The sequence below is a fragment of the Malaya genurostris genome, chromosome 3 (genome assembly GCF_030247185.1).
Source record: "Malaya genurostris strain Urasoe2022 chromosome 3, Malgen_1.1, whole genome shotgun sequence".
Taxonomy (NCBI): Eukaryota; Metazoa; Arthropoda; class Insecta; order Diptera; family Culicidae; genus Malaya; species Malaya genurostris.
Window position 1 is genome coordinate 35,195,299 of NC_080572.1, and position 26,946 is coordinate 35,222,244.

At 36.8% G+C, this 26,946-nt stretch overlaps 1 protein-coding gene across 12 annotated transcripts in view; it reads right to left on the reverse strand.

Annotated features, from left to right (window-relative positions):
- Positions 1-258: 258 nt before the first annotated feature.
- LOC131435488 (uncharacterized) overlaps positions 259-26,946 on the reverse strand; it is a 682,557-nt gene continuing 655,869 nt past the window's right edge. For 11 of the 12 annotated variants that reach the window (XM_058603427.1, XM_058603419.1, XM_058603426.1 and 8 more), the window contains 5 exons: positions 9,498-9,717; positions 9,144-9,435; positions 8,957-9,085; positions 8,556-8,901; positions 259-8,493 (listed from right to left, as the gene is read on the reverse strand). In XM_058603427.1, the coding sequence (XP_058459410.1) occupies positions 7,401-8,493; positions 8,556-8,901; positions 8,957-9,085; positions 9,144-9,435; positions 9,498-9,717 (2,080 nt within the window). In that variant the 3' untranslated portion in view covers positions 259-7,400. The remainder of the gene's footprint in view (positions 8,494-8,555; positions 8,902-8,956; positions 9,086-9,143; positions 9,436-9,497; positions 9,718-26,946) is intronic. The other variant, XM_058603428.1, reaches the window with a different exon arrangement.

The window sequence follows — 26,946 nt, forward strand, 5'->3', positions numbered from 1 at the left end:
AACAGTATAGTATTTTCCGCGTGATTCTGGATTTGATTCTCGACGAGTTCGACAAAATATAACGAATTCCGAGTTTATGAAACTAACGACACGTGATTTACGAATATTATTTCAAAAAATAGCCCGAAAGCAGTTACAGTCTCCATCCGGAAATTTAGTGCAGGCTTTTATTCCAAAGATTGAGGATTTCTTAAACGGAAACATTTCACAAAATAAATCATAGGGGCAAATTTCACAAAATAAACAATAGGGCATATATTTTCATTTTCTCTCATGTTTATTCTTAGAAACAATATTATTTACAAACGAAATACAGCTTTGTCTTTCAATTCACTTAAGACTACATCTATTTTAGTTGTCTCTGCCAATACAACGACGCTGTTCAGACCGTTTTCAGGGGGTACGTAATATTTTCAGATTGTTATACGACGTCTGATGAACTGAGACAAATTCGAAATGATGGAAATGGAATTGATTCCACCTCAGGGAGAAATACAGTGTGGACTAGGCGAGATAAGTTAGAGGGAACCAGATCTGCATTCATCACTAGTTCTTTGCCTAATCTAAGGTGCTTACGATCTAAAATAAGACTTATATCCTAACGAATCACCTTTTTTCGGGCGATTAATATTAATTTAACCCACGACTCTTCTGCTTTGGGATTTTTTTACCTTCTTCGTTATTTTTGCTAGAGTATTTACAGATTTATTCACTCAATGTTACACTTTTTCGTTCCAGAGTCAACAATCAATGGTTTCTTCAAGGATCTCGCATGAATCGGCAGTTTTTGAAAAACTCCATTTCGAAGTAACTAGTTACTGTTTCATGATTCGCAAAAAATGATTACCGGATTCGATCTTTATCCACAGTTATACGACACTACAATTCTATACAACCTCTTGTTTTTTGGAGAGTTAGTGCAACTGGAAATGGACACAGCGATGCTTCAAGCAATAAAAATCCGTTGATGTATTTTGCTAGTTGATTTTCAGATTCAAATACACATTTGTAAGTGCCGGTTACAGTGAATAAAACAATAGTCACATTTAACAAATTGCCTCATCGAACAGCCACACAGATTTGCAGTTTTTGTTTAATGTTTATTTTTTATTCTCGTTTGATAGGAGATGGGCACACTTATTTCCAATGGGAAGGAATTTGAGCTGATTCTGTTTTGAGTTAATACTATATCTTATGATGTATGATTTATCTGTGGTTTATACTATTTTTACTCAAGATTATATTTCAGTCTAAAGATTTCTTAGTTTTTCTGCAGTAAGTACAATCCTTCCAGGATTTTTTTCAGTTTGATTTGTTTCGATGGAAGCTTTAGGCAGAGGATGAAAATCGGTGCATTCTATTTCCGTTAGTTTGATAGCATAACCAACATATTTGCTGTTGTTGTTCATTATTTTCGGAAAAATAAACATACATTGCTTAAACAACATTCGACCTTCTTCACAAAACCCTGACATATTTGTATAGTGCACAAATCAAATCATAAAAACCAATTTAGTGATAGTGGTAGTTCACATATTCTTCGATCATCAGTTACAACAGTATTGACATCAGTCCAGTTGTATCTGACGTTTTTCGCTCGTTTTTAAACGCAATCGAAAAGATGTAAACTATAAGTAACATAACAGATAAACACAAACTGTTGTTCACTGACGGGCCGAAATCGAAACGAAAAGAAAATTAATGACGGTTATGTGTTCCAAACTCAAAAAGGCTAGCACCTAAAATATTTGAATGTTATAACACTTTAATTCTACGACATTATGATGTAGCCTGGAACAAAAGAATATAATTATCTGTTCTCAAGATCGTAAAATATCATCTCATTATAAAAATGTGTTTCATTAGTAGAGAAATGGGTCAAAAAACAAATCTAATCGTTAAGACACGCGCAGTCATTGTGGTACTACATGAAGAAAAAAAACGCGAAAAATTGCTTCTAAATTGCAATTATTTTGTATGACTGTTTTAAAGTATTGACACTCATCACCCTATAATTTCGAAACCGAAAGTCAAAACTGGATAAAGTTGCACAGTATTTTTAAGACAATGGGAGCTTTAATTTGAATTAAGATTTGGAAAAATCGGCATAACCGTTGTTGAGAAATAGATATAAATTTCGTTTTTGGAGGTTTTCTTCACTACCTGGTGCTTTCGGAACCGGAAACCACGGACTAGTAGCCCCAAAGTTGATTTATATATCAACCTTCTAACAAAATCTGCCAAGTAGAAAAATTTATTAGTATTATAAAAATTTGCACCTCGTTTCGCCAGTACTTGGGAAAAATACTCGTGAGATTGAAAACTTTTCACTTATCGTGCTGTAATACCGGAACTTTTTAAATAATTTCAAGACCTTTCATTTGAATCTTAGATTCTGGAAATAGGTTAGGAAATTACCGAGGAAATTGAGTGTGCATTCTCTCATAGATTTGCACATATTATCTTGTAATCCCGAAAAAGTTGAGTGACATTATTTGTCACATACACACATACATTTTGTGATCTCGACGAACTGAGTCTAATGGTACATGACACTTGACGTGAAACGCTGCCACTTGCAATCCCAGGCGCATGGTATTTAAAAACTTCAGTCAATTATTTTTCAATTTTGATGTGGTACACATCTTCGTTTTATACAGGAGTGCAAATTAGAAACTCAAGGAAAAATACACGTAGAAATGTGGTCAGGTTTTGAACACGTACAGCTCAGTCAATTTTGTATAAATTATGAATATTAGTTCACCATTTGATTGGAAATATTTCGATTTGAATGTATCAAGCCACGTATTTTCAATTATATTTGATTGAAATTATGATTAATAGCGAGCAGTGTCCTACTTTGTTAGTTAAACATCTAAGATGCTATGTTGGCTTAATGGATTTCTCTTATGGAGACGATGGATTTGGAGGAGTAAGCGATTTATCAGCTGGGTAGCATCGCTATGATTAGTCAATTGGAGCAAAAGTGAAGTTTTAGAGAAGCTCGCGAATCTATAAATATAAGCGAAATTATAGCCAACGTTTCAGTATCACGTGTAACCAGTTCTTGTATTGTGAATCCTCAAACGAACGAATTAACAAAAAAACCGGCTGTGAACACTTTGCTTGACATAACTAAATTAAAGAGAAACTGGATGTGTGAGAGTATATGCTACTGAGCAGACCAGTTGCCTTGCTTGGTAAATTGCCTGTGCTCCATGGTTAGTGCTGTACGAGATTGAAAAACTTTGCTTCACGGCGTGCTACAAGATGCGAAGCAAGGTAGTACAGGCAATAATTACGGTGTTTTTTTAGTGTAGGTTTGCAGAAATCAGTCCAAGATCAAATTTGATCACATTTCAAAACTATTTCAAACATTGTATAGTATTAATTTTACATTTGAGCCCGTTTTCAAAACAATAAATTTGTTTCTGGGGAGGATATACTGTATATACCTTATGATCAAAATAGAACCGGAATTTTCATTTTAAAATTCCCGCGCTTGTCCAATCGGTAAACTTTTATTCTCTCAACGTTGGCAACACTTTTATACACATTCTGTCAAATTTTGATGCATATCGTACGATTAGTTTTTGTTTGGCGTCCATACAAAGAAGTTGAAAAATTTTCGTGTGGCGATTTTTATAATGGATGAAAATTTAGAGCAACGTGCGTGCATCAAATTATGTGTTGCAAATAGATTTAAGTGTTCCGAAACGTTGAAAATGTTAGAAAAGGTCTTTGGTGAATCGTGTCTAGGAAAAACACAGGCATAAGAGTGGTATAAACGCTTCAAAGGTGATCGTACAAGCTTGAATCATGATGAGATCCCTGGCCGCCCAACAACATCTGTTACTGAAGAAAACATTGAATCGGCGAAGTAAATCGTGTTGCAAAATCATTCTGTACCGATTAGAGAGATTGCTGTGTTGTTGGGCATCTCTTATGGATCAACCGAACACATTTTAACTGATGTTTTGGGTTTGAAACGCGTCGCTTCTTGGCTGGTGCCAAAAAAGCTAAATATCATTCAAAAACAGCGTCGTGTTGATGTGGCCAAAGAGATGACTTCCAACGCAGATAGTGACTCCACATTCATCGAAAGCATCATAACTGGTGATGAGGTGTGGATCTATCTATGTTCTAAATTTTTATAAATTATAAAAATCGCCACACGAAAATTTTTCTACTTCTTTGTATAGACGCCAAACAATAACTAATCGTACGATATGCGTCAAATTTGACAGAATGTGTATAAAAGTGTTGCCAACGTTGAGAGAATAAAAGTTTACCGATTGGACAAGCGCGGGAATTTTAAAATGAAAATTCCGGTTAGGTTTGAAATTTGATTGGTACGCCCCTCGCGCCACTAGCACACCTCTTGTGTTGGGAATCGATAATCTTTGACAGTGGTTTGATTATACTTCTACAGAGATCAACTGGTGCAGGTTTGATCAAAGTAGTCAATCGCGTTCAGAAATAACATAAAATTGAACTCGAGAAAAACATATTGTGCATAAGCACCAGTAAAGTCCGAAGTGGTCCAATTAAAATGCCTTTGGCTAATGTGCCAAAGTTTGTCGAATGTTCAAAACCTGCGATTTGCAGTTGTGGTCTGAATACAAAACCATTAGTCGCATCGTCGATGATAACATCCCAAACTTAGATAGAAGAAAACTTGAAAAAGCGTGTATCTCCGCGCAAGCATTATGGCGGTCACTTTTCACCGATTTAGTCAGCTATCACTACTTCAAGGTGGTTCTGAAGTGGTATGCTGGCAATAAGATCACCAATAATGAATTCTCCAAATCGTCCGAAATTTCGGTCAGTCGAAAAATACTAGGTAATCTCAAAGTATTGGTTTCGACCAAGTGGCGGAGCAGTCAAGGACATCCATGCTGGTGATATGGAAGAAATGCGTTGATTCTGTGATCGTTTCCTGATCGCTGATGAAAAAATCGAGATTGCGTTCGAACTGGGCTATATCTAATGTAAATACTATGAAGCAATCATTATTGGACTTTTTAAATTCATTGATTCACAAATTACAGGTCTTTTTGTGCCTACCACTTTACTTCCAGTCAGCCAAAATTAATTACAAAAATTATTTATCATAGCAAAATAAAAACAATAAAAACAACAATTTAAGGGTTGAAGGTTGTATAGCCAATATTGAAGCATTACCAGAAATATTGTAAATCCTAGCTTGGTCACTGCTTCCGCAGGAGTGAGGCCTGCTCAAAAAACTTCCATCGAAAATGTTTGCTATTTCTAAAAAGTTTGCTATAGTAGATGCGCTTTGTATTAACTGTCTTCGCCTTCTATCGACAGTTCATTATTTTTTTTCTTTTTTTATATTTTACCTTCGTTCATCTCATTAGCTCACTCTTAACTACTTAGAATCACATTGTTATTTGACGATTCGAGAACAAAAATATCCATTTTCGGTCTGCCGGGGCACTGCCTGTTTCCCAAAGACATTTATCCGAGATCTGCAGAGCCTTGATCGAATATCATATACTATGTTTCATTTGTTTTCTTATTCGTTTTGTTGTTGTTGTTGATAGGAGATTTACAGGATAGCACCCACGGCACTAATTAGTCAGGAATCAATATGGATTGCATTTACTAGATTTTTGGAACATAGTGGAATAACATTTTCGATTCCCTTATTTTTTGTTCTTTTCTATGTACACTCACGTATTTCATCGTTACTTGCTAGTGAGGTGGAAGATTTATAGTTGGTTTTTGTGGATTGCAACGCGGTTGGTTGGAATTCTGTAGGGAAGAGAGGCTAAGGTAAATCAAGTCGTTTGCTGGAAGTGTGAGTGTGATTCGCTTGAACGAAGATTGTGAGATTTCTTAAGGCTACTGTAATACACTTAGTTCATTGCATCGGTTCGTATGGTACAGGTTATATTTTTCTTTTCTGCTTAATAACTATAAACCATCGAAATGTGGCCTTTTTTAGTACTCGAAACAACATTCATCAGTGACAGTTCTAGTTGGATTGCAAGATTAACGCACGCGTTCACTCTGTGGCTATTTACATCAGGTTATTTATGTACCGCTTTCCATGACATTACATTATTTATTTACCCAATTAGTCGGTTCTATCTATAACACGCCCTACAGCAACAGGCGCTGCCCTCTTTTTTCTCTTCACCCAACCGCTCACAGCATCTTCGCAGTATTCTTCACAACCATAATTCTTTTATTAGAGATACGAAATTTACAATCGATTTTTTTCCTAATTATCGCACTTAAATCTGTTTCTCGCTGACTTTTACAGATACAAGATATTATCTTTAGTTTCAATAATGGTTTAGTTTGAGAGGTGCTGAGCAACAAATCGTCTTTCGCTCTTAACCGCAGCATGTCTTGTCTGCGCTTTCCACTCGATTACTTCCTCTGCGTTTCGTTAGCAAATGACTATTCCTTTATCCTCAGATCCAGCGATCCCTTTTTCAACGGATCCGATAGAGCGGAAGGGCGAGGAATAACTTCCTTGATTCATGATGCCACGGAATTTTTCATCATATTTCGCCACTCTCTTTGGCACACTGATGAATGGTCACTTGACTGGAACTTTATCAAATCAAATCGCGTGTCCTCTCTCGCTGGAAGTTTATCATTTATTATTTTTGCTTCCCGCTTCGAACAGTTTCCGACAGATGAGCCGTTGTCAGCAGTTGATTGTCTTAATTAAAACTAATTTCAGCTCATTACGGTCACTTCTTGCATAGATTGTGTGATCACTTTGGCAGAGTGACAGGGCGGGCAGTGGGTCACCGAGTGGATTTTTAATGTTTTTTCTGACGAATTTACGAATCAACTGGTGCATTTCATGGAAGGTCTACTTTGAAAACTGTTCGTGTCAAAAGACCTATAGAAAAAAGGAAACCTTAAGAAATAAGTTTCTTTTAATCCACATTACAAATGAAAAGTCAATTCATGGACTAAAAATTCAACAAATACCACTAACTATTTTTCATAAACTTTCATTTATCGCACCTAATCAACAACAACTTCCATTTGACACATCGCTCCTTCATCCCGCCACTCTTTGCTCAAACTAATTCGTTCTCATCTCGTTTACTTTCAGAGGCTTCCCCTTTTATTCCCCATCACTTACTCTAGTTAGTCCATTAATCTACCGCAACATTCGCAACTGATTCGACCGAGCGCTCTTTCCGATCAGATTGATTTATAGCGTGCACCTTCCGTGGATATCTTTCCCCATTTTTTCTACCTTCGCATTCGGGCTACTACACTAAATATCACCAGAATTCGTTCACGTCGCGGAACTGCCCCTCCAGCGACATCGACTAGCGATTGAACGCAAAGTAGTAGAAATCCTGGGACTTCGGTATGGGCTACACCGAAGTCTCCAGCTCTTGTCAACAGAAGCTGTCCTTGGTGGGATCCAGATAGATGGGCGTCAGTGCGTGACTGCTGGCCATGTGGTGGTGCGGGTTGGAGTGCGAATACGTCGAATGATGCGGATAGTGACCGTTCGATTCCATGTGACTTTGCAGTTGTTGCTTCTGTTCGACCCGTTTCCTTCGGGCACAAGCGGTAAGACCGGCAGCCAACGAGAGAAAGAGAGTCAACGTAGCGGCAGCAATGCCAACATGCAGTGGTGACAGAGGAAGTCTTATGTCACATTCGCTGGCACTTTCGTCCTGTCCCGATGGGCAGTGGGCTTTACCGTCACACCACAGTTCTGATGGAATGCAAGCTTGTAACTCCTGACATTTGTACGGACAATCATTACCGGGATAGATTTCCATCCAGGAAAATTTATACTCATTTCCTTCGATGTCTCTGGGCTTCCGTGAGCTTTTGAACTCAATGATGAGGCTTCTCGAGACTTCCAGGGCACTGAACTCATTTGCACTGTCCCACCCATCAGAAAACGCCACTACATCTGGTCCGGATGGACATAAATCACGAGAAATTTTCGGATTGTTTGTGGAATAGACCGTAATCCGGGAATCCGTTGGGCAGGGTGGAGCAGAGTGAAGAAGTGGTGGCATCCAAAAACCCTTCATCTTCAGAACCAAGTAACTTCCATCGGTATCCGGTTCCAGTAACCATGGCTGGATCAGAGCCGGACAAGGCGTTGGTCTGAGGAAAGCGTCGCCACTACGACCTCGAAGCCGTCGCTCACTCCAATCGGTTTCACAACCATCCTTTTCAAACTCGTACCGTCCTTCGAAATAAAAGTCCCGGAAATCTTGATCCACATCCATTTGTAGGGCAGTGAAACGAACTTCAACTATGCTTGCTGCCAATGGGGACAGATTTATCGAGGTCGACACGTCAGAGCAGAGACAGTCACGCGGTAGTGGAGGAATATCCGTCCAGGGAACTTCACTTATTCGTAGATCGGCAATTGGTCCAGTGTGATGATTGCAGTGCCAACGACCGGCACGATTTTGCATGTTCTGACAGGATCTGCCGCCGAACCGAGCCCGTGTGATGGAAAGTCTAGAACGATTGAAATGTGCTATGGGTTTATTCTTCTCATCAACACAGGCCTCATAAATTACCTAACGCTTTCTCCGAGTCCAGCTTCGAATCGGATAGTACAGGAAATGTTGGACGATCCACCTCGTCCATACAGGAATACATTTGACGGTGATCGGAAAATTCCTCGGGATGCGGATGAAGACCGAAATACCCGATCGCAAGATTTGGGATGAAACTGAATTAACGCGGCGGGCTCTGGCATTGCAGAAGGTGCCACCAACGGTTCAAGCGGAGCACCTCCTAAAGAATTGTCAACGAACTCATAGCGTAGCTTGAATGCCGAGGCTGGTCCATAGAGTCGAGCCGTCCCTATTGGACTTGGACGATATTCTATTGTAAGATCTGATCCCGTCGATAGGTAACTTTCTGCTTAAAAAATGATCATGAAATTTGAATTTCGTTCCCCACAGTGAAATCTTACCTTGGGTAGAACAAGGCCGACTGCCTTTAGTCACTAGCGAGCGCGAACACAACCGAGGAACCTCTTCCCGACAGATCTGTTCGATCAAGCTGGCATTCCTGGTGTACTCCGGGTGTGAGCCTAAGAATACTACAAGTTTGTACAGCAATTCAATAAACCTAACACTGACACACCGAGCTCAACTTACCGTAGGGCCGTGAAGTAACCGACCATCGACCGTCCCAGATGCGAAGCTGTGTGACGCATTCCGTCGGAGATTCGAACCCAGTCGGGTCGATTGCCGAGTGATACTTGATGAATGAGATCCAAACAGTTTCGTGACGTCGGCCCTGAAAGTGATAGATACAAGAACTCTCCGGCGGTAAAGTGTGCTGGGGACTTTCCAACTCTCCGGTTTGGCTTTCGAAAGTACTAATCGAAAATTCACATCGACCTGGCTGTCGAATATACGATTGGGAATTGGAATTGACGTAAAGAACCTGACCGGAAAAGGAACACTTCAGTGTATTTCATAAATGTCGACAGTGTGGATCATACTTACGTGTACCTCCAGCTCGAAGCCAGGTAGAAATGTCACCGGATTTGGATGGAATGGTACATCGAATGGTGAAGTGTTGAAAACCACCAGCATATCCGGCCCGCTAGTCACTATATCTGGAAGAGCCTCACCTCCGCAGATTCTAGCAATCTCTGGTGTATCCTGTGCCTTTCCATCGTGAACCGTTAGGTAATCTTGATGAACATTGCACTGATCCCAGCTCCTGCACAAATAGACAAAAAAAATCGCATAGCATCTTTTATAAAGGATCATGCATGATTTTAACCTCGAGAAACTTTTACTTCGCACACTCAGCTGATTCCACAATCGAATCATCACTCCGTTCCTTACTGTGCTCCTTTGTTTGAATCAGAGGGTTAACTTTTAGTGAGTCGATATTAAAAAATTAAGAAAAGTTCACTTCCCAGCTTTAATCCACAGAAATTTGCTTCTCCAGACGAGCCATGAGGCGGAGCCGTTGTTCAATGTATTCAAAGATTTCCATTCACCTCCCCCGTCGATGTTTCTTTGGTGGATTTCCGCCAAGAAAGTTGCATTTATATTCTGAGTCACAAACTCGCTGCCGTACTACAAAGTCAAGATTACCCACCTGCTGAACATTCTGTTCAAAGAAGTGGGGGAAGTTTCTGCATCGTTCAAAGTTTCTCCACGCATGCGAGTTTGCTTTCGAAAACACTCGAAAAAAAAATCTGGGCAAAATAATAATTTCGAAATAATAATTTACAAGTTTTGCATCGGGAAAGGTGCTATTGCACTGTGTTGCTTGTCGTTGAACTAACTTATTCCACTTGTGCTTCTGCACACGTAGGTCGAACCGCCCCCACTTCACAGCGGAACACGATAGCACAGCAACGACGAACGAATTTCAACTTGCGGAAAAAGACTTGAAATTGAAAACGATACCGAAGTGAAATGGGTGCTGCCTTTGCCTCAATCCCTGCCGGTCGATGCGATTTCAGCAATGGAAGAAAAACTTTCGGGCGATAGGGAAATTAAGGTGCGATTTGAAGTAAGTTGTAAATTCTAAATGTTGCTAGTTCGTAATTGGTTGCATTGGTAGCAGCTGCACTTTCCATTCGATGCCGAAATTTATGAGTTGTTCTTCGGAGTAATAAATTTCTTGGGGCGGGTAAAAAATGGTAAACTTATCGGTTCAAAAGGTGGCTACCAGCTGCGAGAGAGTTTTACGTGACTGGAGCCACAGTTTTAATGTATCTCCACTTGTATTATAGTTAAGAAGATATTTTTGTATTTCCAATAAACTCTTTGGGTGGAAGTCTTTCAAACAAAACCGAAAACTTAATGCGAAATAGGTCATCATTCCAAGCAGATTAAGCCATATTAATTAGAATCAGTAGAATAGATCTGCTGTCCCAAATTTTGGCAGATGAATTCAGTTTGTTAGAGAAATTTTTTTGTTTTTGTTAATTTCAGACGAAAGAAGTTCATAACACAGAAATTGAAATTCAAATTGCTTTGTCGCTAGCATTTGAACGATAAAAAATATATAATATATACGAGATCTATTTCTGGTTCTTAAAGGAACTAAAAAGAATACTGATTGCTGAATATATTTGAAAATAGTTTCGATGCGAGCGACAAACAAAGCAAATCTCTCTCGGACAAAACAATTAAATTAGCCGATCGCAACTGTATATAGAGCGAATTAAATCGGTATTGACACTAACTTCATAAAAATGATTTCTTTGAATACAGCGTTTTTGAACGATAACAATCAACAAGGAAAACGGTCGAAAAACTGCGATAAGGTGGAACTAATAATCGCAAAAATGTTGATTTGCTTAATTCAATTGAAGAAAATATCGCACTTTGCTTTATTCTGGAAAAAATACTGGTTCTAAAAAACAGCTTTGGTGTTGATGGAAATTTTCTCAAATTCACAGCATTCTGTTTGAGTTTCACAGATACAATTTCGCAAATAGAAGCGAAGCTAAAATCCTAAAAAATGTGGCTAACATAAAACGGGTTCGATCTTGATCCATTATTTCTCTTTTGATTTTATTATTTCAATGGAGAAATTATCGTCATAAAATCTTTGTTATTAACTAACTAGTACTTTGAAAAGAATCGATACAAAAATGTGAAAGGCATTTTCCACAAATGCGAAAGATCAACAGAATGACGATAAAAATTTGCCACTCGTGCGAGGTTACTTATTCTAAAAAAGGCGGGTGGGTAATGTCAGAGACATAACTGGATGTCGAGAATACGAAAAACCTAGAACCCTTCCACCACTTTTCCGAATATCAGTTAGTTGATTGATTGTGTGAATTGTGCAAGCTTTTCCCCTTTTCACTTCTAGAGTTTGAAGCGATGCACCTACATTAAAGTACAGATTAGTTACATTAAACAGCTACAAATCCTTTTTAATTTTCTAATATAGGCTAGGTACTACAAATTTGTAGTTTATTTTTTTTGGAGCTATGAAGTTCGAATATATCTGATTATTCTCGAAATTTCGGTAAGAGACAATTGCAATGGTCTGAAATGTATCGACGATCTTGGGTATGCAAGAGTAATAATAATAATAATAATAATAATAATAATTATTATTATTATTATTATTATTATTATACAGATTAATCTGTATATATGGCAACCCTGTTTCGCATGGCATATTTTCACACGACCCCACACTAGTATAAAGATGTGTTCAACATCATCACTGCCGTTCGTAATTGATTGTGCTAGTGACGGTGCAAATTATTTTAACTTCCATCTTGATGGATCTTTTGGTAGGAAATATTTAAAGTTTAATTAACTCTTAATGATAAACTGGGGCACTAAAAAGTGCCTTGAATTGTCACAATCAACAAGATCTGCATTTAGATCTGATTTTGATGGTTCTTGATGTGTGTCTTGTTTCGGCAACAGTAGTTCAGAAAATGGTAGGGAAAATGAACCACTCAACTTTTATATGGATGCTCTTGTATAGAAGCAGACATCTCGCATTCATCAAACAGGTTTTTCAATAGTGTACTATTGAAATACTTCAATGCTTTTTCTATACACGCTTAAGTTGAAAATTTTCGATTCTATTGGTAGTTAGATTATATAAATCCTTCCACAGATCACTGAGCTATGAGCTTTCAAAATACGAGAAAGGCAAACGCACCTTGTGAATTATCCTCTTTGATACTCGTTTATACCAAACATTTCAAAAAAGTTTAATTTTGAGCTATTTGAGATTATATCACACAACTGAAAATTTTATCATAAAATTGTGATCATATTTCCGATGGCATGTATCAAGAATTATGTTGATTCATTAGATACAACAAGTGATATTCACGATCAAAAACTTATCACTCTCTCAGAAGGTAAATTTTGAAATGGCGCCCCATAGTAAAGTAAGTCGTATTCACGACAAAAGTCAATTCATCAAATCACTTCGACGCTTCACAGTGTTGATGGCATTTTCCTCAAATGGGCATTCCTGAATTCCGCTTTCGAAATCGGGACCTAGACTCTGAAGCTGATTTCAGAACTCATAATTTGAACTTGGCTGAACTTTGAACTTGGCTTGAAGCTAGATTCTGGATTTATATTCAGGGCCCAAATTCTTCACCTGAATTATGGACTCGTATTCTAAAGATGAATTCTAAACAGGAATTCTAGTACTGAGCAAAGATTCTGTTGCTGGATTCTGAACCGGGAAACGAAACCTGCTTACTAGATCTGAATTCTGCACCCGGTTTCTGATACTGAAAGCTGGTGTTAAGTTCTAGATACTAGAAATAAATTCTGAACTTGTGTTCTCGATCTGAACTCTGAACACGGATTTTGAATCTTGATTCTGGAACTTTATTCCTAACCCGGTTTCTAGACCGGAATTCTGGAGACAAGATTCTGAGCCTGGATATTGAAACTGAAAAAAAAACACTTGATGTGTTTCAGAATTTGGCTCAATCGCATGCAAAAGGTTGTTGATCTTCGTGGTGAATGCTTTGAAACCCAATAAGGCAGTGGTCTTTGCCAAACCTTTGTTTTTGATAGTTCATAATAAAAACACCATGTGTATCTGTATGTTATTTTCAAATTTGATGTAAAAACCCGGTGTGAAGTTTTCGTCAACCCAATACTTTATAAATCAAGAAGCGAAATTTGTACTACCAAGGAGTAAACTCTTTGATTTGCCTTAAATGGATAAAATTAAAGTTTTTCGAGACTGGCAGAGTCTCAGAAGAAGCGGTACTTGTGAAATACACTCGAATCGATTCAAAATAATCGCTATACTAAAGACCATCAATCCTTTCAACGTTCGCAAACTGCGACCGATAGAAAATTCCTAAGCCAATCCAAACGAACCAACTGATCTGATATATTCCATCGATCATGGTCGACGTTCTGGCCGCTTGTTGTAAGACCACCGAAGTATTTTTTTTTAATCCTAATGAATAGTTTTTTCAAAGCCAAAGAATTTTTTGTTAAAAAGGATGTCATTTTTCCCAATTTTATGAGATACCTACCTAAAATTCTGAACAGTTTGCTCTTTATGATAGCACAAACAATATCAATTGGGTATGAGTCGGGAGAATGAGAGAGCCAGTCCAAACTGGTGATCGAATTACTATTATCATATTCAGACATTTTCAAATATTTCCGATGCATCAAAATTTTGCATAGAAAGCTCGATATACGTTTGACAACAGCCAGGAATGCTGGGAGTGGAGCAAAAACGGATCTCAGAAGCCACCAGTAGAACGCGAAGTAAAGCAAATATTGCAGAAGAAACTAAATTTTTCGGTACGTGCTGTGACTCCAAATTTTGTGCATACTTCCAAGCACCGGAGAAAACTGAACGCTCAAGGAGAATGCTGTACCGAACTATAATGATAAACAGAATGTGACGGTTGAAATTCGAGTAGTATCGAAAATATTTGACGAAGTTTTCCTACGTGTTATTGCACGGTGGAAATGTTGTGCTGGAAGATTTTAAACAGCTTTCCGGAAAGTCTTCCGCCATGTTGCGATCCTTTCTGGATAAAAAAAGGCTAAGTTTTTCAATAAATATTTGGTCTGGCAAGCAATATGCAGTTGTGGTCGAGCATGCAAAATCTTCATCACTACCGGAACGGTAAACAAGGAAATATACCGTAAAAATGCCTAACGAAGCGATTGTAACGCAGCCATGACGCTCCCTTGCTCTTTTATCATAATTTTATATCCTGTCACTACGCCAAAAATGTTTTGGAATGGTATAAAGCGAATGGAGTAGATGTTAAACCGAAAGAGGATAATCCACCTAACTGGCCAAAGTAGCGAACTATTGAGCGGTATTGGGCACTCCTGAAGAAAAATCTCTTTCAATATAAACAAACTACAATTCGATGATCTTGGACAAAAGCAGCTAAATCGGTTCAAGAGAAGCCTTGGTATTACATTCCTTTTGTGGAATTTGATCATCTGTTTCAACAGAACTTCACAGCCGATTCAGAGTGTAGAGAACCATTGCATGGCTGGTGTTATCTTAAATAGTAGTTTTTGAAAAATACCGTTGCGGAGAACGTAACATCTCGAAAACATTTCGAACGATTTTCATACTCTCCGGTTTAAATTATTCGTATTTACTTTATTTGCTGGTGAACTACAACGGTGTCTTTTTCATTCAAAGTTGTTCGTTTGCAAGCAAAAAATTTTTCTGGAATTTTTAATAAAAATGGATTTTGACGTCAATACGTCCAGGGTTGTTACGAAAAATCTCAAAATCAAAACGCGCGAAGTTGAAAACTAAAAACGCGCGATATTCGAGCGAAGCGTTTGTACCACAATTTTTATGCGCTTGATACTTACCGCAGAACTTGCAAATCTACTTGAATATAATATGATCAGTATCTAACGGGGAAACAGATTGAAAAACCGACATGTGAACACAATGATGTAATGAAAACCGCGAAAATGTTACCGCAGAGACGGGACTCGAACCCGTAGCTAACTCCTAACCGGGGAAATTGTTTTACCAATTAAACTACCCTGCATATGAAAACACATGAGGAGAAAGTCCAATTGATTGGACGAAACTAAGCATGCTTCGCTCTACTTAGCCACTACGGTATTCACTTACAGTCCCGTATCGACGGAAACAAATTCAACAGAAACACATACAATGATCACTAGTCTATTTCTACCCATCTGTTCTTGCCGCACGATACTGATTTGAGACTTTTGTTTTTGTCTATTTCGCTATCTACGGGATAACACACGATAGTTTCATATAACACTTGAATATAATTTAAAAATGTCAATAAGTTTGTCATATAAACTCAATAAATAAGTCCGCATACAAAACTTTACTGAGAAATCCTATGAAAATGATTTCGTTTTTATTCTATAACTTTTTCGATGTCCTAAGTTAGGTGAATCGTAACAGTGAAAATTAAATTGCTTACAATTCTGTAATTTTGGAAAAAGCTAAACAGACTTCAGAGAAACTAATTTTTTTGCTTCAATATCTTTTTCAATTATATTTATCGCCTCTTGTTTAGCTTTCGCTCCCTGAGACAGCGACTTCTCTTGTTGTCGGATTTTACTCGTAAGCCTGTCGCGAAAAATTTGCTTTAAGAATGAGATTTTTATCACAAACAATATTAGTGACAATATTGTCGAGGAATAGCATTCCATTTATTATATTCTTTGCATTATTGAATGTGTCTTCACCGAGAAGGGATCTTCCATCAGACATCAATATTTTTGAGTGCGAGTTTTTGTAATTCCTGGTAACAGCTCTGCTGAAATAGCAATTTGAAGAACTCGAGGTCGGAGAGCATATAATCGAAGTTTTGTCCACTGAAAACCAAACACTTGCCAGAACCACCTCCTCGTAAATTTTGGTTTTGTCAAGGTGGAAATTCACCAATTCGGCCAGCTCGACCAATTGCTGGAACGATTGCCCATCTTTACTTTTTGGGGTTTCATAAAACTCACAAGCTTCAAAAATTTGCAAAGAACTTTTTTTTCGAACAAATAATTTACAAAAAGTGAAATAATGTTTCTTGACGCGTTGTTTGAATGTAGTTCACTGTTCGGTATTTCCAGAACCACCACAAACCGATTTGTAAAGAATAACATCTTCGTCGTTCAAGAGATCATCCTCCTGTAACTTTTTTTCATCCAGCGCATTTGCTTTTTTTTCGGGATCATAGACTCTCGTCAAAAACATCGCGATAAACTTATTGATCTTATCGTAAACATCAAACAATATAAAATCATTAGTTTCCAAAAATTTTATCAATGATACTGCTTCTTGCGTTATTTCAATTATGAACATTATCCGTTCTCTTATATCAGGAAGGCTAAGTAATTTCAAAAAAAATTTCTCATAGAAACTGTGCTTATTCATTTTTTGAATATTTAGTCTGAGTTGTTTAAGTTGATCAAAATTTGCAAGTATAGTCGACGCAGCTGGGCCAAGAGATGCCCATATTGTTGCAATTTTGCAGGCTCCTCGAAGTAATAATATAAGTATATTGCAAGATCTGAGACATCATATCCGAACTTCTTAACCAAATAGCTACAAGATTCGAAGAAATAAATTAATAGTGTAACAATCAAACTAAATGTTCTCTAATATTACCGGAAAGCATTGTGTATGGTATGTATTATGCAAGAATTGTTATAGATTAATCCGTATCCACGTTCGCTGATTAACTCGTCGTTCAAATTTATTGAAAAAGATTTATTTACATTTGGTACATCATGCCCAAGCATAACTAAGAAGTCTATACTCATATTATTGTTATGTAAAGCATCATTCACGTGCAACAGTAATACTTCCGCTGTAGCTTTACCTATGAATTACTTTCGAGATGGGAAATAGTAATCCCTTCGAGTTACGGTGAATGGTACTTTATCAATATTCCAAGTTCCTTTATCTTATTGCTGGCTTCACATTCATTGAACAGAAGCGAAAAGTATTTTCCTTTGACATGATTTAGGAGAAGGTCTTTGAAACATGGTCCTATAGCCTCATTAACAAAATGAGTCATCTTCTGCCGATTCAGATTGAACCCTTTAAAGTCGTTTGGTACGATGAGATGAGACATCTTATCGTCCCTTCCGGCGGAATTGAAGGACTCATTTCCAAAACAGTGTGTATCGTCCAAATCAATTCCTTCTCCAATACTTGCTCGTTAGTAGCATAAAGCCGAATTGTATGTGCCTGAATGAAATAATACATAGAAATTATAATTATTTCCAAAATTTCGTATTCAAAATATTTCTATAATATATTGAGACGAGAATCATACTAGAATTTTCGTTCAATTAACATGTATATACCTCATTAGCAGGTTTAGTGCTAGGGTTCATTTTATTTAACAGAAGCTTCTCTTGTTGCTTTCAGCCGTAACTGCTGAGGCATCGAGTTTATATTGGATAATCCTTTATGTTTAGCAATTCGAGCATGATCTTTTAAAGCAGAGATTCCTCGATTATCGAACGTGATTTTCTTACGTTTGCAAATACGACAGTACATTTTAAAAAGTGCACTTTGGTTTTCCTCGTCGTGTATGATCGGAGAAAAGTTGTCCGTTGGCCAACGTCATCCAGTTCCGATCAAATTTAGTTTTTCCTGAGAATGTAGATTAGTGAACCTTGTTAATCATATGTACATATTATTAAACGTTACAAATTATATTTACCCATTATATGATATCGATTGGAGGAAAAATGCTTAAGTTGCGCTCTTTATTCGAATGGTTGGAAAATAACAGCTGAACTAATGAAAAAATTTTCACGCACATGCTTCGCAAGGATGCCAGGTCATTGCGTTAAAAAATCTGTGATAGACAAAATCTTATTAAATTTGAAGCTCAAGATGAGTTGGGGATCAAAAACAAAAGTTTTGTAAATATTCGAAATCTTTGAAAATCTGTGGAAATAAGTATAATATAGCAGAAATCTGTGTTCTAATTCTAATCTGTGCAGTATTTTTGAAATCTGTGAAACACAGATTTATCTGTAGACCTGGCATTTCTGGTTTTACATCGCTTCAGAGCTGCCAACTGATTTTTTTTTCAAAAAATCTGTATTTGACGGAAAAATCTTTCTGTACAATTTGTATCTCGAAAAATCAAAAATCGATTTAGTGAGAATAATGGTTTAGTGAGCAAAGAAAGTAGTCTCTCAACCTGGTTTACCCCTATAAAACCAAACACAAAAACTAAAAATCGGTATTTATCTGTATGAAAATTGAAATATCGGTATTTTAAGAGAGCATATCTGTATTCCTGTATCGAGTACAAAAATCTTTATAGTTGGCAGGGCTGCATCGCTTACTTATTCAGTAGTTTAGAAATTATCAAATATTTTTAAGATCAACTTTTGATAAATCGATAAACTGTTGGTTTATCGTTAAAACCGAACAAAAAATCGGCAAATTAATCTATGTTGCGGACTATTATGTTAAAAGTGTTTATTTTTTCCATCATTTTAAACCCAGTTTATATGCATACTTTTCGATGTTTTTTCTCTGCTGTTTCTGTAAAACCTTGCCATAAACGTGATTCCGCTGGAATTTGTCATGTCTTGGAAACACATTTCACAGAATTTACATAAGCTACATCCATGACAAGATTTAAGTGTTGTTGGCTCTAACTTACACTTACACGTCTAGTTTTCTTTCGAGTTCCGTGGCATCCGTTAAAAGCACCAGGACCATCAAATAAATCAAACACCATAGTAGTCTTACCTCACACGGAAAATGACGAGCTTACCCCAACGATGCTTGTATCAATAAGAATTCAATCATTAATACGTTTTTGTTAAAACTTCCCTTTTTGGAATCCTAGCGTCGGAAAATAGTATAGACAGATCTTTCAGATGGCTTGAAATTAGATTAAGTTATTATTTTAGTGCTACACACTTGAACATTTACGCACAAAAATAACATCCGGTGTTCCGTAACGATGCCCGTTTTGTTTTGTTTATTTTACTTGACATTTGAAAGTTCACAGTAGGTCAATGTGTTTCAAAGTGCCGGAAATCAGAAATACTGGGATAATATGTGCTGTAAATATATTAGAAAAAGGTTATTTAGTTAAAAACAATGTGTGTTGGCAGTCCTGTCCAAAGCTTTACAAATTTCGGTAATTTATTGTTTTATACAAAGGAATTTGTTGAGATCGTATTCTTTACCAAAGCACAACCGGATCTCCTCACTTTCTCGTGAAACTCGTAAAGATTCCGAAAAACTCGCAGTCTCTAGATACAAAGTGTTTAGAACTAACATTCCTTTCATACATCAGTAATACAGCCTTTGGTCATGATCGACGTTATTTTCGACGTATGATGAATGATTTGCTTCTCCCAAGTATTATTTGTTGGTTCACAGTACATAAACTTTTACGATCGATCACGAAGTGAAACTACGGGCAGTCTATTTCAGCTCTGCTCAATAAGAACCGGAATCCGAAACATGTTCATTTTTTTTATGTTCATGTAAAAATATTGGACTTCTTTTTTCCCGAACCTGATGAAAAACAATCCGCGCGAAATCCGCACCACCCCATCAAAACTACATCCGTATCAACCCTTTGCGTCTTACTTTACTGTGGGCTCCTTTTCGAAATTCTCTCTATAGAATATCGGGTAGAAACTTAATCTCGAGTTATACTAAACTCAACAACATAATTTTATGTTTTCCATGCGATAATCAGCAATTTATGATAAAATTTTCAACAGTATAATAGGTAAACTTTAATCGAAATTTGTTAATTTCATCCGATACTAATAACCGAATAATTAATCGAGTAATCGATTAATAGCTCGATTAATCGATTGAAATTTAATCGATCAGTTAAAAAATTTTATTCGACTATTGAATAATCGAGTAATACAAAAACAACCATTCTGAACTTGGTAGAATTTCTGATTTAAGATTTCAATTTTAGAATTCATGAGCAAAATTCAAAACATGAATTTTCGATCTGGATTCAGGAGCTAAATGTTAGATCTGAACCTGAATTTTAGAATTGATTTCTCAACCAGATATTTATTCCTGAGTACAAGAACTAAAATGAGAAATAGTTCAGATACGATATGTTGATCGGGTGGGTGCTGGAGCTAGATCTTAGAACTGAATTCAGTTTCTTTTATTAAGGTTTAGAACTCAGTTCTAGAACTAAATTCTGAAAATTAATTCAGTTCCATAATTGTAGAATTACCTTGCGGAACATGAACTTTGAAAAGCAGTTCAGTTCCATAAGTCTGGATCTGTATTTATGACCTGATTGCTTGATTTGGATTCCGAACCTGGATTTTGCAACTGAATGTGAACGTGTCTCAGATTTTGGGATTAGTTCATGAATCCAGTTCCAAAATTCAAAAATTTTATAAAATGTTGGCAAGAAAGACTGAATAGTTGCAAACCTTGGATAAATTCCGTAAATCGGTTCTCTTTAGAACCATTGAAATATTCCCAAAGGATTATACGTAGTTTCCCTTAACTATCTAAATCTTAAAAAAAACTATTTTTTTCGTGTTATTCAATCGTGTGGTAGAATATGTTCGTCTCCAATAACTCTTTCCTCTAGTAAAGATGCACCGTTGCAATTCTGGAACCAGAGCAATAAAAATTGCAAAATTCACACAATCTGCCAATAAGAAGTAATATGTATAATTGGAAGTGTTAAAGAACCATGCCAGTTTTATTCGTCCTCCAGTTATTTCAGTGACATCACCCACACGTCTTTTTTCTTAACATGACTTTTTTATTGGGAACAATTACTTTTTCTGGGAATACCGAACCGTTGAAGTTTACTCCAATACATTTTTCTTCGATATTATATACACTTTTAAATTTCTGTTTAGCGGTTCGGTGAAGATGTAAAAAAGCCACGCAAAACAAAACCGCGTAATTTCGTAAATCCGCATTAAAAAAAACGTGTAAGTTCGGAAATTCGTGTAAAAAAACCGCACAACTTCGGAAATACGCGTAGAAAAACTTCAAAACTAAATATAATTTTTTTTGTGTCAAATGTCTTAGAAATCAATGAAACGTCCAGATCTAGTGTAATCTCAATTTTTTTTAAATCAAAATTTTCTAAGTGTCAAAGAGATGACTTAAAAAAAATTCGGGGTCAGACCAGATCTCGACGTTTCATGCATTTTTAAGATAAAACAAGAAAACCGCGTTACTTGGGAAATTCGCAAAAAAAATCTGCATAACTCCGGAAATCAAATATCAAATATCAAATGAAGCTGAGAGACGTTGAATGGAAATTTACCGTGCGTATAATTTTGCTTGTCAGGCACAAAATCTCAAATCTTAACTTGTTGTGGTTGCAACTGCCACATGGATAATTCGAAAGCTCATTAACAACCACACAATGGTTTGCATTGTTCGGAGTCTAATCATTTTCACCGTCTGTCCATTCGTTGAAAGTCCCTTTGAAATATGTCAGAAAAACCAGCAGAACCTATCTCCTCGTTTCTCATTAGTACAAATCATGATGTCCCTAACTCGCAAACAAATTCACGCAAGTGATGTCCCATCTCACGCTTGTTTGTGTATGTTTCCATCTCGACTGTACTGGCGGGTGCACCAGACCCTGAGTCGTACGTTACGGTTTCCTGCGCTTTCCTTCAGACCTACCAGCACCGGACCCACCCGGAACGTAATAATTCGTTGTCATTTAATTTAGTAAATTGCAATTGCTGCTGTTCTGGGTCGTTACCATACGCTGTCATTGCTATCAACCGACAGTGCACTACGCTTCCCGTTCGAGTTCGAGCTGTTGCTAGTCCTTTTTTTCTCAGGCGGTACTGTGCATGCTTGGCAATGTATTCCGAAACATACGAGACCTGATGCTGTTTCCCGCAGTTGACAGTCTACGACAAGCTGCACTCTCCGGAATAGTTCACTTCATCGCTGGATGGTTTCTATTTCAGCACATTGCCGTACGTGTCGTCATCCGTTTTCAAAATTACAGAAAGTATACGTAATTACGTCGTTGCCGCGTTTTACTACCCAAGCTGCTCATTTCCGGCTGCTCCACATAAAAATGCTAGTACTGATTTTTTCGCTGTCAACGTTTCACATTCGCCTTTCACTTGGTACAAATATTTGCAGAAAATTAATTCAATTATAATTAATTTAAAGCTTTGCTTTGATTGCATCCATTTCCACGTTTGAACACGGCAAAAGCTTTGCTCTTCCGTCCACTTCCTCCCGGGGATGTCTAGTCGATGGTTTCACCGCAGTAGCGTTTTAATGTGGTTAAGAAACATTACGGGGAATCAAAGCGACCATCTTTCATTATTGAAATCTAATTATGTCAGCTCACGACCTCGACGAATGTTCGCCTCCATGGATCGTTGAATCACAACTGGATTATGTTTTCGTGGCCGGCAGGCTAAAACGCTTTTATTTACAATTCGACCAAAAGCGTCCGCCGGTGTCTGAAGCAAGACAGCTGATGATGAAAAAGATATTTTTTTTCTTAAAATATAACTTTTCTTATTCTATAGGGTCTAGAAATAAATTTCAAAGGATTTAAACCAGATGGCGGTAGCTGTTTTGAATTTAACTTTAGGTCCAAATAATATAAGCGACCAAAACGTATGTCAATTTTTTGGTGGGTATAGAAATGATGTTTGTATTTTTATTATTGATAATTTATCTTTATAACTTCAGTTTCGAAAAGCAAGTGGAACGATAAGTCTCAAATGCACGTTGCAAGCACTATCAATACTTGCTTCTAGAAACTAAAATGGTAAGAGCCACCTGACCCGCCGTACAGCCCAGATCAGTGCAGTAAAACTTCATTCAATTCAATTGAAACTGAATGTGGAGCACATTGACGATCTCTCTAATGCAGTACACTTCACGCTCTGACACACACAATGTTTGCTGACAGCCCGAACGGGCAGCATTCAGTTTATCACTCGTTTCTCTTTAATCTAGGCTCAGTTTAACCACCTTCAGTTGATCTCTTGAAGTAACAAAATATCTCTTTCAATTGTGTGAGAGCGGCCTTCAAATGAGGTTCATGTAAACATTCCAATTGGTTCAAGATAATAGATGCAAGACAAACCAGATAGCTGAAATATCAATCACAGAATACACATAAATGAATAGTTTCCTCCTTCAGTTTTAATTTTTAGTACTTTAATCCATTTATAATTCTATTCGTTCGAAATTGCTTACTACCAAGAGCGAAGGCAATGAAGGAGCTACACTATTTGGCACTCGAAACTGAGCAAGCAAAACTTCACATGACTAGGTACGATTATTTAACTGACGATGAATTCCGGGAGCTTCACTTGAAAATGGCAGCAAAAGTCAAGTGAATTAGTAGGGATATGCTGACGGTCAGCGGTCATAAATTTCATTTTCATCTTATATTATTCGATTGAAAATGAAATTTTACCGCTCTGGCCCAGATATAGCTTCTTCGGATTTCAACTGGCGCATGACCTGATGGCTGAACCGATTTTCACAATCTTGGATTCAAATGAAAGGTTCTAAGGTCCCATACAAAGTTCCAAAGTTTCATTTGGATCCGACATCCGGTACCGGAATTACAGAGTGATATGTACCAAGAAAAGGAAAAAAATAGTCACACACGTTTCTCAGAGATGGCTGAACCAATTTTCACAAACTTAAATTCAAACGAAAGGTCTTGTGGTCTCATACAATTTTCTTGAATTTCATTTGGATCCGACTCTTCCGGTTCCGGAATGTCAAGGAAATATGTGCAAATTTATGAGAAAAAGCGCACTCAATTTTCTTAACCCATTTTCACAAACCAAGAAGCTAATAAAAGTCTTAACATTTTTTAAAAAGTCCCTGAAAAGTTTATCCAGATTCGACTTCCGATTCCGGTATTACAGTGCGATTAGTAAAAGTTTTCAATTTCATGAGTACCTTTTCACAAGCGATGGCAAAATGAGGTGCACATTTTCATAAAACTTACAGCTAAATCCATCTAGTTGGCAGAACTTGTTAGTTAGAGATTATATAAAACAACTTTGGGACTACTAGTCCCCGGTTTCCGCTTCCGAAAGCACCGATAATAGTGAAGACAATCTCCAAGCATTTAACTCTCTTCGAATTCTCAGCAACGGTTGAACCGATTTTCACGAATCATGATTCAAATTAAAGCTCTCATGGTCTTCAAATATACTATGTAATTTCATCCTGATCCGACTTCCGGTTTCGAAATTATAGGAAATTTTAATTAACATTCAAAATGACGATGAAAGCCTATTACGCAACGGTAGGTGTGGCTTTGTTCCGTTCGCAGCGTGCTTTGTTCAATTTCGTATAGCGTGCAGGATTGCCACATTTAAATTTATATTTTTTAATTGAAAAATATGTGAATTTCTAAATCTTTTATTATATAAAGGTACATTTATTGCCTTTCTCATATAGAAAGGCAATAAGTGTAATTTGAGAAATTGACTAGTGAAAATTGGTCCAGAAGGCTAAGTGTTCTCTATCATTCGACACAGTTCATCGAGCTGAGCAATGTATGTTTCTGTGCGTGTGTGTATGTATGTGTGTGTGTGTGTGTGTATGTGTCAAATAATGTCACTCTTAAAATAAAAAATCTCATAGTCTCATAGGTTGCTATTGAATTTCATCATGCTTTCATAGGGTTAAGTGTGTTTAAAATTGCACACCGTCATTTAGAGTGACGATGCAAAAAAGGGTAAAATTCATCCATATTTGGCTTAAAACTGATTCATGTTGTGAGCTATATTAGTAACTTACTAAACGAACTGACTTTAGCTATACTGGTTCCAAGTTCCCGGTTTTAGAAGTACCGAAAATAGTGGTAAAAAAGTCTGAAACGAGACTCACACAATTTTCTCTGATATGATTTGAAGGATTTCCACAAACAGGCTCAAATAAAAGTTCCCATAATCTCATAGGTTGCTGTTTAATTTCGTCCGGTTCTGCAACTAAAGTGTGTTTAATCATTTGGTGCGACGATGCATATAAATAAAACGTCTTATTTACTTGACATAACTGTTTACGAATTGAAAAGGTTATGTTAATTTATACCCAAAAAAAGTTTCTTATTTTATTCTTGATTGAAAAAAAAATTCTTTACAGAATCTTCTAGTGATATTTTTGAAAATATAAGTAATATGAAAAAGGCATCATTACACCACTAGGTGGATTGAAAAAGGATTTTCGTTTTGTTTATATTGAAAATAAAATATTTTAGAAAAACTTTCTGTGCCTTTTATTTTTTTGTTTCGATTATAGTGGTTCTAACCTTGAGGTCATTCCCCTCTTCCGGCCAGAAAAACATTCCGATCCTATTTGCGGGGTTTGGAATCGAACCCAGGTGGGCTTCGTGAAGGTATCAACTTACCCATCACGGTATTCCCGTCCCCCGTTTTTGCCTTTTAGAGATTCACACACTTCTTTGTCTTAAAAAATAAAAAAATCCAACTTAAAAAAAAATCATCCGTTTCCATTGAAATCGATATCATGTTTTGTTTTGGTCGTGGGTACGAATCCAAAGTAGCAAATGTAATTTGTAGAATTGATCTTTCATGTTTTTGTAAATAGAAAATAGACAACAAACTGCATTTTTATGATGGAACATGGTGAACATGGTTTATGGGGAAATAATTCTACATATTGCAGAATTGATCTTTCATGTTTTAGTAAACAGAAAATCGACAAGAAACTGCATTTTTATGGTGAAACATGCCATCGTAGGCCGGAAAATTTCAATTTATTTATGTGCAGAATATTGTTTAAGTTCCATGTTTGTGTTACGAGCAGTTGTATTGAAATTCACACGTGAAACTTATTCATTAGAAATTATGTTTGATATAGTTTTGTAAACATCAATTAATTTCTTGTTTACATTACGTAGTAGTTTCCACGAGTTTTACAATTGTTTTTTTCGCTGATTTTATCGCAGCATTTGTGATGGAACCAACGCATGAGTTTTTGTATTAGTTGCACAATCATTGTGAATAAACATTCGTAATAACGGAAAAATTTGAAGATATGTTGCACAACACAGAAAAAGTGCGCTTTTTCATTGACACATCAGTTACCAGAATAGTAATGTAAACTAATTTAATAAATAGCAGTAGAAAAATACAGAACAGCAACTACTTGGGATAATTTCAAGCAAACATGAAGACTACTTCAAAGGAATGGCTTGGTGCAAAAAACTATATTTTTGAATATATTCGTAGTTTGACTGAAAGTTTGCAATTTTGTTCTCAGATAACATATCTATCGACAATAAATAAAAAAACTTTTTTTCATTGAGTGCCCTCCTTAAGTCGAGTTATCCCAAAATTCGTCATAAATGTTCTAAACGTCCTTGAACTAACTGGACAATACTAACACTGAAAACGCTCCTGTTACTTCCTAACAGCACTGACAAACATTCACATTTCAGATGTAAAATCACTTCATCTTGCTTATTAATAC